General features: G+C 46.1%; 1 protein-coding gene across 2 annotated transcripts; it reads right to left on the bottom strand.

The window, feature by feature from the left end:
• Window positions 1–52: 52 nt before the first annotated feature.
• lmtk3 (lemur tyrosine kinase 3) lies at window positions 53–18,692 on the bottom strand. 2 transcript variants are annotated; one of them, XM_060065018.1, is made up of 16 exons: window positions 18,115–18,692; window positions 15,670–15,818; window positions 15,101–15,248; window positions 14,769–14,842; window positions 14,050–14,168; window positions 12,640–12,727; window positions 11,303–11,451; window positions 11,117–11,201; window positions 10,819–10,940; window positions 10,245–10,394; window positions 3,766–10,081; window positions 3,432–3,595; window positions 3,208–3,338; window positions 2,739–3,064; window positions 2,570–2,651; window positions 53–1,497 (listed from the first exon to the last, which is right to left on the bottom strand). In XM_060065018.1, exons 1-16 carry the CDS (start codon window positions 18,197–18,199, stop codon window positions 1,361–1,363), a joined length of 8,325 nt encoding a protein of 2,774 aa, XP_059921001.1. In that variant the 5' UTR covers window positions 18,200–18,692; the 3' UTR covers window positions 53–1,360. The 2 variants fall into 2 exon arrangements, with proteins under 2 accessions (XP_059921001.1, XP_059921002.1); XM_060065019.1 differs by having other exon boundaries at window positions 15,685–15,818.
• Between the last annotated feature and the right edge of the window lie 30 nt (window positions 18,693–18,722).

Below are 18,722 nucleotides of genomic sequence, written 5' to 3'. Positions count from 1 at the left end.
TGTGGAAAATAATCAAATATATTTAAAGAAATACACTAAATAAACTGGACGGTTTCACAGTTTTAAGTTTTTATTTACCCTTGTTTATACAGTATCCCTTGAAAACCATCCTTAAACAATACAGGTTTAAACCAACATTATAACAGACTAAACAAAGGGACTAGTTGGTTGTCGACGGCAAGATGGATGGTTATTAGTACAAAATGAGGAAAATGAACAGATACACCAACAAATGGGAGTTATTTACTAATGAATGGCATCCTTTTTCATGCTAAGCTACATACATTTTCATTGAACAAAGTAAAATAATGACAAGACAGCTAGAAATCCATTGACGTCAAATAAAATAGGACATTACAGGACATATTTTTCTACAGAATGGCATATTTTAACAGATGGAATTATGCAAAATACTTTTTTAGCAAATAGGGAAAATAGCAATTCATTTGTAAAGAACAAAAAAAGGTCAAACATTTACTGAATCTGTCCTAAAGAAATATGTTAATTCAAATTATTGGAACGAAGCGCAAATATATTTATAACTTAATAAATACATGAATAAATAAATAATAATAGTAATGCTTTTGTGTATTAAATTGGCTTATGTGAAATACCAAGTACATACAAATAATAAATAAGTTATAAACATACCTTTCGAATTGTAATCAAAAAGAAGAATTTTTTTTCCGTGCAGCTTAAGAATACATCTAAACTTAAGAGGATCTAAACGGATATTTCACACACTTGTAATGATATTTTTTTTTTTACAAATGTTTAAGTGAGTATCCTTTGAATAAAGGAGTCAACATGATTTACCCAACTGCTGGCTACAAGAATAACTGACTGACTGCAATTAAAAATCTTATTTTTTTATAAAGAGAAAAATTGAGTCCAAGCATTTAAATAGACAGATAAGATGACTCAAGAAAGTGCTTAACCTGCACATCTGGGGGGTAAAATACAGCGAAATGAAGCAGAAAAGGAGCAGGTAAGCTGGTACACAGTAAGACTCCCATTGCATAGCCGTCAAATCTGTTTAGAGATTTTACAAAGCTCCAGGCTCCCCTTCTTCCAGGACTTATGCCTTCGCCTCTTATCAGACCTTCATCAGCCAAAGACTAGGACTAAACTCCAGAAAACAGTGGCAGGGAGGAGCTCACCGACCCTAGTCATACAAAATCCTGCAGCTGGTAAAATCTAGAATGTGGTCAGCGTCTAGAACGGGAGTCTTTATTTTTTTTCTTCCATTGCCTATTCAATAAAAAAATAGCCTCTGAGAAAATGGCTGTGGGGTTGGGACGTTTGGCTGGCCAGTCTCAGGAGGGGGGGGGGGGGGGGGGGGAGGGGTCAGCTCTGATGGTTATCCCACCATGTGGGGGTCGTTGGCGGGGCTGACTGTAAAGCGAGACGCCATCACTGGGTTTGCCCCTACCGGCGACCTCGCTTTGACTGGCAGCTCGTCTTTTCTTTTGGATTCTTTGCTTCTGGCGCTGGACCCTGATGGAGAGACATGTAGAGTTTAGCAAAGCTGCGGAGCAGAGCCAAAAGCTGTACTCAGGTAAAAGCCTTGTTACTTTAGAATAATAAAGACGTTATCATTAGAAGAAGCAATGGTCGACCTTGAAATAATGACTTGAGTAGGAGTAAGAAAGTCAGAAAGAAAGGATTACTCATGTACTGAGTTAGTGGTGGTTGTGTGCGATCAAACCCAACTTTAGGGACAAAATCAATAAAAGTACAACTTCATGTTTGATTGTGTGAAATAAAAAAATATTAAGAGTACGATTAAGATTGCTTCTGCTATGCAGTTATGAAATACATAAATCTTTTCTTTACATATCTTTTGGTAAACTTACAATGGTTATGATAGAGTAAAAGTGTGGGTTGTCTTAAATGAATGATTTATCATGTGTTTAATGCCTTAAAACATCAGAATAAAATCCTAAAATAAAATCTTTGGAGTTCTTCAGGATTGCCACTTCAAGATTTCCGAACAAGTAACAGAGAAAGAATGAAGTGTTAGTGCCCACCTCTTAACGCTGTCAGGGTGACAAAACAAAGAGAGAATGCTTGTAGGGTTGTGCATGGGATTTATGTTACGAGTTGTGCAGGTATGTGTGGGTGAGTGAAGACTCTTCTACACTCACCCACACATACAAGCGCCTCTCTCTCTGTCTCTGTCTCTGTCTCTCTCTCTCTCTCTCTGTCTCTGTCTCTGTCTCTGTCTCTGTCTCTGTCTCTGTCTCTCTCTCTCTCTCTCTCTCTCTCTCTCTCTCTCTCTCTCTCTCTCTCTCTCTCTCTCTCTCTCTCTCTCTCTCTCTCTCTCTCTCTCTCTCTCTCTCTTTAAGAGAAAAGGAGAGGATGAATACGGATGATCGAATGTGAGGTCAGACTGTGAGGTTGACTTCAGTGCCTGGTTATTTTGGAGCTGTCAGCTTTTTAGCAGCCTGTCAGGCTTTGACTAATGACTCAAAACTTAAAAGGCTTACCATGTTATATTACTCATATTTTTTAATCCAAAACCATCATCTCCTCATTATGTGGCAGATGTTTTTTCGATAATACATACCATGTAGATCAAACTTGGTGCTTTTACCAGAAGCTGGAGTTGGACTGGGAGTGGAGCTGCTCAACTCATTCGTTGGAGTTTCCTGTTGCCCATTAACAACAAAGAGTCAGTTTATGCCTATCTTCTGCCCTGAACAGTCAATTAGAGTATTGAATGAAAGTCAAACTACCTGATCAAACAGATAGACCGTGACATCATCGAAAAAGGAGACGTTCCTCCCTCTGTATTTCTCCTTGTCCATGGGCTCCTTGGGGGACTTCAGCAGACTCCTCAGGCCCACACGTTTGTCCACGTCTGTCTCCGTGATGACGATCACCCTTCTAGAGCTTTCATCCTCCTGCTCCTCCTCCTCCTCTTCTGGGTCGCTCCCTGGGGAGAGTCCCCTCCTCCCCCGCCCCAGCCGACTACTGAGGCCCCCCTCCCCAAATCCGCCTTTCCCAGATGGAAGGGTGAGAGTCAGGGGTGGGAGAGCAAGAGAGAGGCGAGCGAGCTTGGCTGTAAGAGAAAAAAAAACGGTTGACATCTACAGCCGAAATACCGAAAGATCTGTAAATCTGCTAGTACTTTAACCTTCAGCTTTACATACAATAATAATCCTACTAATGAAAAGCCCTAATGTGAATCTAACATGAAGGTACCTTTCATTGCCTGGTTTCCTAGAGCTGGTACGGATGTAGCCTTGTGCTGTTCAATCACAGGCAGCGATTCAGCTGTCAGCGCAGAGTCGCTGCTGGGACCCAGGCCCGGGGCCACCGCCTGCTCCTCTTGGCTTCAGAGCACAGGGAGGAATCAAAATAGGTTAAACTTTGAATAAGGGTGGGGTTTTCTTTTCCTTTATTTGAAAACTATTTATATATTTTACCTTTGCTCTGCATTTTTGTCTTCCATTTTGACTGAATCCACAGTGCCATCTTTGCTTTGGGCCCCCCATGGTCGCAGTGTCACAGTCTCTTCCATAGTGGACCCCCACAGCACATTGGTTTGGACGTTCTCACTCAAGGAGAACTGTAACCTTTCCTCGCATACCTGTAGGTAGATAATACGTTTAAGTAAACCAATGGTTTACTGCATTCCTATCTCAGAATAATAGATGCGGAAGATGAAGAAGAAGATTATATAAACAACGCAAGCTTAGGTCGTAAACGTAAAATATGACCGTGCAACACTTTGAAACCTCTGTGGGGTCCTCTCCTCACCTGCATCATGAGGCCGTTCTTGGTGGGCATCTTGGAGAGAGAACCCTGGTCCTTGACATCAGGTGGGTGACCTGAGGACAGGCCTGGTTCTGGGCTGTGTGTGTCAGACCGCTTCTCCTGAGGGGTCAGCTTGGCCTGACCATCCTGGTCCACACACGCTGCAGGCTCCGCCGCGCTCTCTGAGTCCAGCTCCTCTGTGGCCCCGTGGGTCCTGGTCTCCTCATCGTGGTGGCCCTCAGCACCGACGACCTCCTGCTCAGGGTTTATCTTCAGAGACTCCAGGAGCTTCAGGTTCCCCAGGAAGTCTTCCTCATCCCCAGATATGCGGCACAGTTGCTCCAGCTTCTCAAAGTCCTCCAGAGGCTCCTCATCCAAATCCCTCCACTCAGAGATGAGCAGCTCTGGGAGGGAGTTCAGGGAATGTGGTGGTTGTTGTTGCAGATATTGTTGTTGTTGTTGAGACATGGAGGAGGTCAATGTCTTCTGCAATTGGTTATTATCTTCATCGTGCTCCCCTAAATCAGTTGTGACTCCACTTTCATTTTGTATTGTAATAATTACAGGTGAGAGATTTAGGTTGGCCGAGATGCCTTTGCTTTGTGTTGGAGCAGGTGTATCAGCTGGAGGCTCTATCGAAGAGTCACCTGCAATGCAGGACAGGGCATTGCATTTCTTTGTCTCCGTGCTTGCAATAAAGTCCTCCAGATTCATGTGACTAATCAGCTCTTCTCCCTCGATGAGAGACGGTGGCGGACTAGGAAATGAGTCATCTAAACTCTCTAATTTGTCATCTTGCACATCCAGATCTATGCTGTGTGGAGGACTAGGGAAATCCAAAGAACTGAAATTGTCCACCTGGGAATAAGAAGTCTCTGTGACCGCCTGCACAGGCAAATTAACAGCACTGGTCGTGGGCAAAGGCTCTTGTTCAAAGGATGCACCATTTGAATCTTTCCCACCATCTAACGTTATTATTTTCTTTTCAATGTCAAAGTCTTCAAGCTCTGGACTGAGGGCACTTTTAGTGTTGATTTCTGGTATAACATCTTCTAGACTTGAAATGACAATAGGTGGAGCCTCAGAAACAAAAATAGAAGTAACAACGTTCTCCAATGTGTCAGTGGAATGGTTCTCTGAATAAGAGCATGCGTCTTTTTCAATAACTTCATCTGACTGTTGATTTGAAGGCCACCTGTTAAAATTCTGATTCTCTTCTTCTGAAAACGCTAACTGCCCTTCACTGTTCTTCACCGTATCTACTGCTGGCGTGGTTTCGTTAAGAGTATCTTCCAATATCTCTTGCTCTGGGATTTCCAGATTCTCCACTTCGATCACTGTGATTGCATCTATGCTGGAATCATCAATTTCTTCTAGACTTTCAATATTTTCATTTTGCTGTATGTCCAAATCCTGATGACAGTCGCTAACTATTGAATCATGAGTTTCAAGGTTGTCGATCAGCCCCTGTCTCTCCACATTACAGGGTACCTCAATCCCCTCCAGGGCAGCTGGATGAGGTTCACTTCCAGCCAGTTCATCATTCTCCTCGGCCTCCCAGAACTCTCTTCCAACCACGAGCCTCTCTCCAACCTCCCAGGCCTTCCCACCAAACCCAGAGAGGAACTCTGACCTCAGCTCCACATCCTGTCTCCTATTTTCCGGAGATGCCCACTGGTCGTTCTCTGCGGGCCACAGGTGCAGGTCGCTTGGAGTGAAGCGGTGACAGTCGAGCTCTCCGGTGATAACCGCTCTGCCTGTCCTGCCCTCCTCCTCGTCTAGGGTGTTCCACAGCTCTTTCCTCTTCTGCTCCAGGCCCTCGGGGGACTCTTTAGTCGTATCTTTAACGGGAACAACTGCTTTCTGATCTTGCTTTACTTCGGCCCTCTGGGGGGACTTCTCCCTCTTGGCATTACTCAGCTCCCCGGCAGCCAGCTGGTTCTCTGTCTCTGTCTTGGCTCCGTCCATAGAGCCCTCCCCGTTGGCTGAATAGCACAGGTTCCTCAGGCCCAGCTCGTTGGCATCTGTGTTCTGGAGCTCCAGCCCAGGGCTCTCTTCATGGTCCTCCGCTTCTTCCTCACCCCCCTCGGGCCAAAAGGTACCCGCTCGAGGGCTGATCGTATCCTCTTCACACTTCTCATCGCTGGCATCCAATGGTGTGGAGGATTCATCTTCAATTGGGGTGCTGCTGGTTTGAATGCCATAGAACCGTGACAGGCGAGATTCATGCTTGTCAAAATGAGATGCCGTCATGGATTCCTCACTGCTGTTCCCAGAACAGGGGGAATTATGTGCAGGAGAATCAATATCTGATTGAGTAATTCTTGCACTTTCTTGATCGTCGGATGTTGACAAACTATCCTTTGACTGACTGCCAGAGCTACTCTCATCCAAAGTATTTGTCTCTGTGATGTTCTTGGGATGCGAGTACTCCTTTGTAGAATCCTGATGTTTGCAATCGGTTATCTGTATGTGAGAGACAATGCCGTCTATGTGGTGCTTGTCTACCTGAGCTGTGTCCCCATATGAGAGCCCAGGCTCGTCCTCCAAGTTGGAAAACATCTTAGCAATGAATTCAACGCTACCCTTGGACTGGGAATAATTTGACTGCTTTGTTAAATTGCTGAAGCCCTTCATATTTGTCTCTCTGCACTCATTCTGGAATATGCCAGATTCATCGCTCTGGGCAAACTCTAGCCTGCTATTATGAATATTTTTCTCATGATCCATACAGGACACATCATTTTCAGGAGCGTTCTGGTAATGATCCCTCTCGTTCTCCGACATCCCAATCGTGTCCCAGTCCTCAGCTTGAGATTTCCTATCTGAATCCGCAGCAGTCTGTTTGAGGGGACTCTTTCCTCCTGTCTCTCCCTCTTCCTCTGTCTTCTCCTCTATTCCTGTCAGCGTTCCCCGATCTCCCCCTCGCCCGCTGCCAGGCCTCGAGGCCCCCAGTCCTTCGGCGACCCTCCGACTCAGGCCCTCGCCCTCCCACTCGCTGTCGGAGAAATAGGCCGAATCTCGATGAGGCGTTTCACTTCCCAGAGCTCTCCACCCTCCACTTCCGCCTCCCCCGAGCCAAGAGTCGCTGGGGGTGAGGCAGTCGGCTGAGCTGGAGGTCATTGGGGACAGGACCGAGTCACTGGGGGTCATAAGAGAGATATCTGAGGATTGGTCCCAGTCAGGCGTAGTTGGAGCAGATTGGAATTCAGCTGTACTGCTCTCCTCAGTCAGTTGGGTCTTCAGATAGCTTTCAAGATTGTTTCCAGAAGCAAGAATCTTAGCTAGATTGGACTGAGTGGCAGGTTCTTCTTCTGTTATGCATATTGTCGCATCAGAATCATTACTTTGCAAACTGCTGCCTTTCAGGACAGCACTGCCAGTTGGTAGATCATCCTTCAGAATATCACCAGCATTCATGAAACCAGTCTTTTCACATTGGTCAGTCTCATGTGAAAAGGGTGTTTTGTTTTCACACTGCAGTCCAGTGGGCTCATTGTGAGATGGTGCTGACATCTCCCCATGTCTCTGTTCACCTCTGGCGGGTAAAGCCGGCCGTTCTGAACACTCGTTTTCCTCTTTATCACACGGTTGGCTGAACAATAAACCGTTTTTGGGCATTTTCTCTGAAAACAAGCCACCTTGTTGGCATAGTTGTTCTGTAAGTGACAAAGTATCGACAGTGGCTCCACCTGTCTCAGAGTCATATGTGTCCGGGTCCGTCTGTGTTCCAGGCTGCTTATTTGGGCCTATGTGAAGGATTGGGATATCAGGTCTTTTTGTAACCTTAATCTCGCTCTTCTTAGCCCGTTTGGTCACTTGAGCGTAGATGGCCTCCTTTTGTGTCTCATCCTTTCCCTTGTTTGACGCTCGTACTGAGCTCTCCGATTGAAAGCAGATGGTCTGGGAGGAGTCGGGGTCGATGCATATGGACTCGTATTCAGGGGACATCGGGGTTGGAGAGTAGGCCGACTCCTCGTCCTTCTTTTCTGTTGTTACTTTTTGTCGAGAAATTATTTCCGTCAAGAAGGTTTCAGCGGAATGGATCTCCTTCATGAACTCTTCCCTGGTCATCTCCATCTTCCGGGGCTCCGTCTCAGGGTCCTGGAGCTCTGACCGTGGCCCCCCAGTGGTCATCTCGGCAAGGAGCGAGCGGGACCTCCGTATCCCCTTGGAGTAGGCCTCTTCAGCCTCACTGTAGGAGGGGAGACCGGGGGCGCAGACATAGGGCCGCAAACTGGACACCGGATGGAGGTATTTCACAGAGTCTTGTTCTAACTCTTCCTCTGTATCTTGGTCTATGTTCTGTGTGTCAATTTCTGTCAGAAAGAGTTCCCTTTGAAAAGACTCCTTGGTGACCGTACACTTCCCCTCTGGGCCCGTCCTGTCACCGTGTCTGTTGGTCCCCCACGAGCGTTCGGCCGAGCTCAGCTCCGTGACAAGGGACTGCGATCGGCGCATCCCTCGGTTTGGAAAAATATAATTCCCCCACCTCTCCTCCCCCTTCTTCTCCTGCTTCTCTTCTTCCCCTGTGTCTTCCTTGGACTCGCCGGACTCTGTCGAGGTGGTTATCTCTGTCAGGAACAAATGCAGGGGTGACTTCCGGGCAGCGGCCACGCTCTCCGCCTGCAGGTCGGCGTCCTCCTTCCATATGCTGGGAAGGAGAGTGGCCAGGCGGGACTGGGTCCGCCTCATCCCCCGGGAGAAGAGCTCTGCTGTGGCTGGGTCTGCGTCCTCAGACAGGCTGGAGTGGCCGACGGTGGAGCTCGTTCTTACGGGGGACGTGAAGGGGGAGTCATCCTCGTCCGAGTAGGTCGGACTGGAGGACGATGAACGCCCCTCGTTCGGGATTTGGGTGCGAGGTAAGTTGCGGTAGACCGGCCGCAAGAGGTTCACTCTCCGTACGGGGGAGTCAAAGTCTTTCTTACGGGAATGGGAATGCTCCTTGGAGTTGCGCAACGACGATGCGCGCCTCATACCTTCCTCCCGGTCAGGATCTTCACAGGATAGCGGGTCTCTTTGAGTGTGGATGTGTGAGCGGCTGTATCGGGAGTAAGTGTCTGCCATGTTGTAACTGGGGTACCCTCTCATGGGCTTGCTGTGGGGAGGCAGAGGGGGAGGACACATTGGAGCTGCGGAGTAAATGGGATGGCTTGACGGGGGCAGGGACGGGGAGAGGGATGGCGACGGGGGTAGGGCCTGGCGCGAACGATGGAGTCCCAGGTGGTCAAAGGCGGACGGTGGGCAGCTGCCCATATGATGGGGGTCCGTCTCCACTCTTCCACCCAGGGTGTAGTGAGGCAGCCCTCTGTGGTATCCCAGCGGAGGGGCCGGAAGAGGGCGGGAGTGCAGGTGGCCGGCTGAAGACATGGACATGGAGCGTGGCTTCGGAGGAAGAACCGGGGCATGGGAAACATTGGACGAGTACTTGTTTCCTTCGCCACCCCGCTTCCTATCCTCTTCCTCGTCGTCGCCGAGGTCCACTACTGAGAAGTCGGTCACCCGGGACGACGTGTCCCGGAACTCCGCCACTCCCGTGTTGGTCACCTGGAGCTGTACCTCACTGGAGCGGACCGTCTGGACGCTCCGGCCGAGCGTTCTACCGTCAGTGGAGTACGGCGCTCGCTCCTTGCCCAGCATCCCGCTGCGGATCTCCATGAGCTCCATGTCTCCGGGGCACATGGAGTCAGAGCCGTAGGGCGCTTGCAGTTTCCCCTTCAGAGTGGGCGATTGATCCTGAGGAGTGTGTTCCTCTAATCGGATGTAGTATTCACTGGCCAGGGAGGGGCTGCGGGCGCTGATCACCGGAACGACGGTGGGAGTGTCCAGGGACTGCCTGTGGGTATGGTTCAACGTCGGGATGGACTGGGGAGGAGGGAGAGGTTTGTAGCCCCGTCTTGCGTGGGCCTTCTCCCAGAAGTACTCAAAGTTTAAGCCCTTGCTGGTTTCGGTGACTGTGAGAATGTCATCCAGCTCAGAGGAGGACGGGCTGATGCAGTTCCCCACAGGGTCCAGCAGAGGGTAGGAGTTGTCTCTGTCTCTCTCTCTGCTGTACTCTCTGTCTCTCTGCCGCTCAGTTGTGGCGGTCTGAAAGGCGGGTGGACGGAGGGAGTCCCAGCGTCTCTCGAAGGACTCGTCGCTCTCTCCTCTCCTCCCTCTGCTGCCCTCGTTGTACTCCTCGTCCTCTTCATCTTCCTCGCCAACACTGCCCCTGGCGATCCCTCGCTCAGCTGCCAGGAGGGAGGAGAGGAGGAGAAATACTTCTGCTACGGAGGGACGCTGAGATGGAGGCAGCCAGCAGGACTGCATGATCTCATACCTGGCGTAGGAGCAAGCAAAACAAGGTAGAAGATCGGGATTAATTCATCACACGGCTGGGGGCATCATTCAAAATGATCATTAATAATTGATCTACGTTGTTGCATTAAGCCTTGTGTTTTTAATCTATGTGTCAATCGTGTTGTGCAAAAAGTAATACTGACCAGTAGTCTGCATGGGACAATTTGAGCCTGGGCTGGGCCAGGGTGATCTGCCTCTCCCTGATGACAAAGGTGAGCACCTCTTCATCACTGAGGTGTCTATGAGGCTGGGAGCCAAACTCAAACAGCTCCCAGATCACCACTCCCAAGGACCTGCACCAGAGAGAGAGAGAGACGAGACACGAATCAAGAGACAAGCTTTCATGCACCCCCTCAGTTCATGCACATAGTGTATCCTGATTTAGACGCATGTAGGCTGTTCCCACTCAGCACAATGTCTTGGCCGATTATACCCACAAACTGACACGGCGGTGCTTTAAATATATTTTCACACAAGGCTGTCCTGCGCACAATTTAACAGTAAAAGATTTATCCAATTTCTCTGCATATCTGAATTATTAAAGAAGGGTACTTCAAGCAATATCACGTATCACATTTATACGTATCCTTTAAAAGTATTTTTTTAAACTATATTTTCCCTAGTGTATTTTAAATCTCTATGGTTTTAGAAAAGCAATGGTGTGTGTTTGTATGATTCAAAGTAGTTCCTGGGAACCGAGGTCCTTCTAAAACGTACCACACATTGCTGGTCTTGGTTTGGTCGGTAACAATGAGGGATCCTCTGTATTCCTCCAGAAGTTCAGGGGCAATCCATCGTAAAGGGATCCACAGCTTGTCTGGGGTCAGGTAATAATCATCCTGCAAAACATAGATATTCAGCAATTATTCAATATATGCATTGGGCATTTTTTGTTATGGAAGCAGTATAGCTGAATATGTGTTTTTTTTGTGTCTGAAATGTAAACCTCTACATTACTACCAAAACAAACCCAAATTCTTCAGTTCCCTCTTGGAAGGGACCAACACACACATACCTTGTAGTGGTTATGTGACAGGCCATAATCTCCTATTCTAACTGTGAGGTCAGAGGTCAGCAGGCAGTTTCTCAGAGCCAGGTCACTAGACAGGAGGACACAGAAATAAGCCAATATACAGGATGAACCACATAATACATTACCCTACATGGGTTGAAGGTGAAATGGGCAGATGTCTCCAGCTACCTGTGGATGTAGTTGCTTTCATGAAGGTGCAGCAAGCCGGAGGTGATCTCGAAGGCCATTCGCTGAAGGGTCAAGAGGTCCCGGGTCAGGAGGTCAGGGGTCATCCCATCTGACTTTCTCTGGGCCCGCAAGTATCGCTTCAGGTCGCCCTAGTGATGAGAGCAGAAGAGCAGCTGAGTGACCTCCACCTCCACCCACACACCGGCTAGAAGGCACCTGGCAGGCCTTCCTGCAGACTCGCACAATCTTTGAGTTGCTGCCACACGCATGCCATGTCTCCAACAAGAAGGGTCCATTTAGCGGGAGTTTGGCCCCCAATGTCCTCCGAGGCCGTAGGAGAACTGATTAATTAGTTGGCAGCTAAGGCAAGGAAGGCCATATAAAAACTGGGGACACTGTGGTGGGATAACTTATGCTCACTGTGGTTTATAAATGAGTAAATACTGGGTCTATAGCTTATCTTGTAGAACATGGGGTTTAATTCCCATTGGGGAAACGCATGCTAAATAATTATGCACTCAAGGTATCTTTAGACAATAATAGTGTTTGGAATAAAAGCCTCTGCCAAATGTCTTTTAGATAGACCTATGTGGCCTATCCATAATATAATGAAACAAACCTTTTATTATTACCTTTGGCACTTGAATGTGAGAATGGAAAGGAAGTAGTATTAGTAGCAGTAGTCGTACCAAGAAAAAAGCTTGATGATAAACTAATCCTGCTGTGATAACTTTCGAGAAAGTCCATGTTGTTTGCGCCATCTATCCCTGTTGTTATACTGCTTTAGTTACGTTTATTTATTTAGCACACATTAACATTAATAGAGCAAGGAGGGAACGAAGCCCAATGGGCTTGTACAAGAGTTCCACCCCAGTCAATAATCACAATCAAATCCTATTTATTAGGCTAATAAATAGACTTTAGAAAATAAGACAAAGTACATAGACAAAGTACATAAATAATCAAAATAATCAAAATTAGATGGAAAAGGATGTGATAAATACATGTCTTAGATAGAGAAAAGTTCCTCTATTAGTCTGAGAGTGTCAGACAGCATGCTGTTCTTAATTAGTCATCATCTAACCAAGATGAGCGGATGGAAAAATAAACTCATCCTGCACAACGGAAACAAGAGGATTTCAAATGCTAAAAAACACAACCGGTGAATTTACTAATAGACCTGTAGTCTACATCCAGAACCACGTAGATCTCATTGGATGCAAGTGTGGCTGCATGCTGTCAAAGATGACGATGAAGTCTTGACTATTATTGTGTGACATTGAGCGCCATTTGACGGTTATATTATTTTGAGATGTCCTTTGGTTTCTCTGTCTTACCAGCTGACAGAACTCCATGACCAGGAGGTAGGGGACGCTTTCACTGCACTGGCCCAGACACTGCAGGATGTTGGGGTGTTGCAGGCTCCTGAGAGGGGAGGACAGAGCAGGAGAGACAGGGGACAACCTGTGTTAGCAGTGTGAGGGACCACCTTCTGTCTGGTGTGTGGGAACAAGGGTGACGATACCGCTACCGACAGAATGAGAGGTGGATAGGAGTCATTACTTATTAGTAGAGCTGTCAGTTAAACGCGTTATTAACGGCGTTAACGCAAACCAATTTTAACGGCGTTAAAAAATTTATCGCGCAATTAACGCAATTCTTTTATTTAAAAAAAAATAAAAGGCTCAAAACAAAGAAGCAATAGCCTGACTGCTATGTTCAAATGACATTTGTTCAAAGCAGTCGTTTAATTGCACTATAGGCTCTTTTTTTGTATCGTCCTGTTTTGATCAGTATATGCCAATGTTGTTATCAATAAAAAATCATTTGCACAAGGCAAGCCGATGCACTTCACCATGTTGATAAGAGAATTAAAATGAGAAGAATTATGGGACAAAGAAATCAAGGGATATTTAGCATAGAAAAATAATTTGCGATTAATCGTGAGTTAACTATGACATTAATGCGATTAATCACGATTAAATATTTTAATCGCTTGACAGCTCTACTTATTAGTACTACCATCGTTTAAGAGCTTCATGTATCATTGAGAATAATGTTTAGGGTTGCCTGAGCGATCCATCAAAGTGTGAATCTTTAGAATACCTACATCAAAATAAATCAATTTATATATAATTGTGTGTGTGTGTATATATATATATATATATATATATATATAAATGGAGATTATAGATTCTCAGCTGTCAGTTCAAGGCTTTGCGCCTCAGCAAGTGAGCTAGCAGAAGAGGCTCAAAAAAGACTGCTTATTTATGAGAGAAAAGATGGAGAATGAGAGAGAGTATATTAATCGCATGTGTATGAGTGAGTGGGCCTGTATGTCTATGTGTGTGTGGGTGTGGGTGTGTGTTTGCGAACGTTCATCCATATATGTGCGTGTTGAAGTGTGTTAAAAGCAGACATATTTTTAAATCTTCTGTGAAGCATGCAAAATAGGTCAGCCCAAAATCCTCTGCCAGGTTTCATTAGCTGGATTAGTTTTGTATACACCTGCTGGGCCACACAAAGAGAAATCAGGAGGAAATGAAGGACAGCGATATATCATGTTTCATACATGTTCATCTCTACAGATAATGAGAAATAATTGAAGTCTGAATTAAGATGATAAATCACTACACCCACTAATTACAACGACGAGAATAGTTTTCTATGTCTTTGTTTTCAGAAAATATTACCCAGCCAATCAAAGCACATGACCGGGTTATGTCTCTGGGTAGGACGGGTCTCACCTGTACGGCTCTGACTCAGCCAGGAACTTCCTCTGCTCCAGAGGGCTGGCGCTGACCCTGAGCTCCTTTACGATGGCCTGGGACGAGCTGCAATCACACAGCACCTCTGCCAGGATCACCTAGAGACACAGCCCACTATGAGACACGGGACCCTGAAACTGGGCTAGTGGACCTCCACAGTGTCCGTAGTCTGTAGGCATGGAGGGAGATACTTAAGTCCTGCTTCTTAAAAAGTTCCTAAAGACTGCTTTCGATAAATCACTGAACATAAACATAAGGTACAACATATGAGAGAGGAAATACGTTTATAAATGACATTGAGCATATGCTTTTATCCAAACCACTTCATTCAGATATTCACACAACATTGATGAAGACAGATAGCCGTCAGGAATCAAACCAATCAAAATGCCAAAGCCCGAGCAATAACAATAACTATTTGTAGATATCGGTCTCTAGAGCCCAAAAGAGAGTGTAATAAAACAATATTTCACCAATTTCTCATTTTGGCCAAAAAATAGAAGCAGGCTAAGATTAGTCATCCTGAGAACAGCCAACTCTCTAAAGTTTAAATATAATTTATCATTATATAAGAACAGGCCCGGGGACATACTTCTAGTCTGGGGCATTGCCTAAGGCACAGACAGGGGCCCCGTTATGTAACGCAGTAATACTAACCACTGCAACACTGCCCCAGGAGGTACTTCAGATTAACTAACCTTTCCAAACCAGCCATTTCCAATCTCCTGCAGATAATTCAGCGTGTGCCTCTTAAAGCACTGAGATTTGGAATCTGTTGAAGAAAAGCAAAAAATGAAGAGAGGTGGAAGAGAGGTGAGACGGAGCAATGCTACAGCATTGTTTTTCACATGAATCAGGAAAATACATAAATAGATATCAACTTCAAAATTTGAGTTGCATGACTGACGCATTATACATAATGCTCATGGAATCTTTTCTATTTCATTTAACCACATATTTCAATATTTTTTAAACATAAAACCACTAGACCCCAGGAGTTAGACAGCCAAGGTAAGAACCCTCCTCCCACCTGCTCCGTCCTGCAGGGCTGGGCAGGCGGCTCGGTCCCTGACTGGCAGGGTGTACACCTCAGGGAGGGAGGGGCAGGAGGACAGGCTGTCCTCCTGCACCGGGCTGGAGCCTGCCGAGCACTCCTCCCCGTCCGCATTGTCAAACTCCTGCTCCCGACAGAGGCAGCACACAACCCAGGGAAACGGGAAGACCATATACATTTCTTAACACCATTAGGATAAACAATAAATATTTATATTTATCATGATTTTAAGAATCATGAAGAAGAGGAGTAGAAGGCAAAACAAATAAATAGAAGAACGTGGTTGTTTTTGAGATAATGAGAGAAGAAGAAGAACGACTGTAGACTATTGCCTCTTCCTGCCCAATGAACCCCAAAAACAACCCAGCCATGCAGAGTCTCCCTTATCCCTGTCTGTCTCTCTGTATTAAACACCATTACATCCCAATCCCCCTCTAACTACACATCCACTCAGACACCACACAGCGCTGTACCAACGCTCTACTGAACATTCATCAGTGTGCACACATACACATGCAGCAGGACCAGGTGAGGAAGTCTCTTACATGTTGGAGACTTACATTGAATCCCACTCCTCCCTTCTTGCAGCACAGACAGGTGAGGAGCAGCAGGACGAAGGAGACCAGCCCGGAGCAAGAGATGAGGATGACCACGTAGGGCGGGGGGGAGAGGAACGAGGCCCTGGATTGAGAGACTGAAGGAGAGAGCGACCAAGAGAGTCAGAGAGGAAGGAGAGAGAGAGGGGGAGAGGGGAGGAGAGAGGGAGAGATTTACTGCTGTAGATCGCCTCTCGGTATGACTCAGTGAGAAGGGGAAGAAGAGACGTAATTGAATTAGAACACAAAGAAAAAAGAAAAAGTAACGCATAATATTACGGAGGTTTGTGATTAACACAGAAAAGACATTGAAGCGCTTCCATAAAGGCAGGGTTGGAACACAGTGGAGGACTGCCCCCCACCACCCCAATGCTTACGTTGCATTGGTAGAGGGGAGGTTTGGGAAAGCAGGAAGAAGAGAAAAATATATATCTTTCAGTTTCAGAGTTAATGTATTGACTGGAGCCATAAAAGAAAAAGAAGGGAACAAAGATTTAAATGGAAGATATATTGAGGTTGAAACTGGGAGCATATATCATTCCAATTATAGGATAAAAAAGAAGAAGGGGGGGGGGGGGGGGGAGTATCAGAAAGGGCATTCCGTTGAGGAGAGACGGTTGAGAAAGCAGGGAAGGTGGTTGGAGCCGTCGCCTGGGTTAGAGGATTGCTTATCAGGGGGAAAGGGGAGTTTGGAAAACTGGAAAGCATTGCTCAGTTTGGGAGGGTGGACTATACTGAGGTGAGAGGGGGAAGGTTTCGGGTCATTGATATTTGTACCTCAACTTGGCTGACTGTAAGAAGCGAACCATCTGTAAGAAAGAAGGGGCAGGGCAGGGTGGTTAAAACCCCTTTACTGGTTTACCTTGTTTTTCGTATTGCTTGTATATAATAATTATATAATAAAAAAACATAAAATAATGTTTGAAAATGTCATGAATTATATTTTATTTTGATCACCAAAGATATGCCTTGATTGTTGGATTGATCCCATTTTTAACAAGGACCAAGCACGATGCAAACTTCAGCTTATATTTCTAGCCGAAAAAGATTACTGCTATACAACGCAGAACAACATCTGAGATAGACTACAAGCAAGGTCATGGTACAAGAACATGTTACACACACACACACACACACACACACACACACACACACACACACACACACACACACACACACACACACACACACACACACGCACACACACACACACACACACACACACACACACACACACACACACACACACACACGCACACCTGAGTCAGTCGTCGACACCGTGGGAAATGGATCAAGCTCATGTTCACTCGTAAACAAAAGCCTTTAATTTGTGTCCGTCTTAAACAAGATCAATGTGCAAGCCTGACTATGATTAACACTTTTGGCAACACTCATGTCTCAGTTCTTAGCAGAGCTCTCTAAATATTCGATAAAACAACCTCAGAATTGGATCATTGTTGTAGCCTACAAAGGCCTATAGGCGAGTGGGAAACATGTAAACACCTGATTCTGCTTCTTCTTCTTTTTTAAAGACGTGAATAATGTCAGTGTAATACTTGTTATTAACCAATTAATGCATTTGCTAGATTTCTCAATTAGAATAACTGATTATATGATTTATTAAACATGCACTGCATAACAAAACAAAAAAACGCACGCGAGCCATGAAATTGTAATCACCCCGTGTGTGTGTATTTCTATTCTATCCACCAGTAGCGAACCACAGCTAGTAGTGGTGGTGGACATAAGACACTGATACACAGTTCCTAGACATGTATTTTCCTTTCATCTTAGCCGAGACAGATGTCCAGACAGACTGCATACAAATAAGGACGTAACGGGGCCTATTACAATAGCTCCGATGCACACAGCTCTCATCAAAACAATACCAACACAATGCAATGACTGCACACATTAGGAAAACAGAGCACACACCACTGCCAAATAATGGGACCACACACAACCTTATTATTAGGAAAACACTACGACGACTTATCGTTGTTAAATATGTCTGGTTTCATATGCATACATCCCCCAATAACATAACATATTGCACTGTGCAGCCATTCAGCTTCCTATGCATTTATGTCAAAAAATGCCATTGGTGTGACCTAAGAGGGCCGAATACGATTGCAATATAGCAATGGAGCCATATCGGGCTAATATCAAAAATAATAAAAAATAAATAAATGTCGCTTTAACATGTTTTCAGTTGTATCGAGTCACTCATTCTGTGATATAGTGCAATATTCATTCGCGATCATCTGCACAGCGTTTCTCCCATGCTGGCTGAATCTCTCCCGTCTAGGCCTTTTTCATAACAGACTACCTCCCACCTCGGCTCTTTCTCTAGCATCACCGGAATGATCGCATTCTTCCACCGACACCACTCACCTTCTCTCTGCGGGGCTCCGAGCGCTCGCTCCGGGTTGAAGTACATCATCCCCGCTAGCGCTATCACCCAGCAGTGTCGTCGCATCGTCGCTTCGTCCTCGGCATCACCATTCGAGCGATGCTTTGGGTCCTCTCCCGTTACCCGCCGCCACCGTCTGGTAGCCTACCGTCTCCGGTCTATCGCCTCTTCCCCCCCTAATAATAAAGAGCGTCTCCTTGTTGTGCTCTTCGTCCTACCCCCCTCTCCTCCTCCTGTTTGATCCCCCCCTCTCCGTCCTAATCCGCAATTAAACACGGTTTGAGAGGCGCTCTATTGTGCCTTCCGTCCGACCCAGCTACGCGTCTCGAGTCTGATGATATTCCCAGAAAACCATCGGCGAGGTTATCCATCCTGTGTTTGTCTATGTGTTGTTTTCTCCGCTCGCTGTGTGGAGGTCTGGCTGTGTTCCTCCGGTATCCACCACCAGCCTACGTCAGCGTCAACATGCTTTATCATGGTCCGCGTGCTAGGAGGAGAAATCGGGTTGGCGCGTGTCTCACACCGATTCTCGTTTGCAATTTATAAATAAGAATTAAGAAGCAGAACGATAATATTTATATATGATACA

Source organism: Gadus macrocephalus, chromosome 11, assembly GCF_031168955.1.
Source record: "Gadus macrocephalus chromosome 11, ASM3116895v1".
In the NCBI taxonomy this organism is placed as follows: domain Eukaryota; kingdom Metazoa; phylum Chordata; class Actinopteri; order Gadiformes; family Gadidae; genus Gadus; species Gadus macrocephalus.
Note: the sequence above shows the minus strand (reverse complement) of the source record. Positions and strands in the feature narration are given on the sequence as shown.

Coding starts and splice junctions, on each gene's coding strand:
- lmtk3 (XM_060065018.1), bottom strand. CDS start 18,199: ATGCGACGACACTGCTGGGTGATAGCGCTAGCGGGGATGATGTACTTC. Junction 12,728..14,049: donor GCTGAGTCAGAGCCGTACAG/GTGAGACCCGTC, acceptor CTCCCCTCTCAG/GAGCCTGCAACACCCCAACA. Junction 3,339..3,431: donor GACAAAAATGCAGAGCAAAG/GTAAAATATATA, acceptor TGTGCTCTGAAG/CCAAGAGGAGCAGGCGGTGG.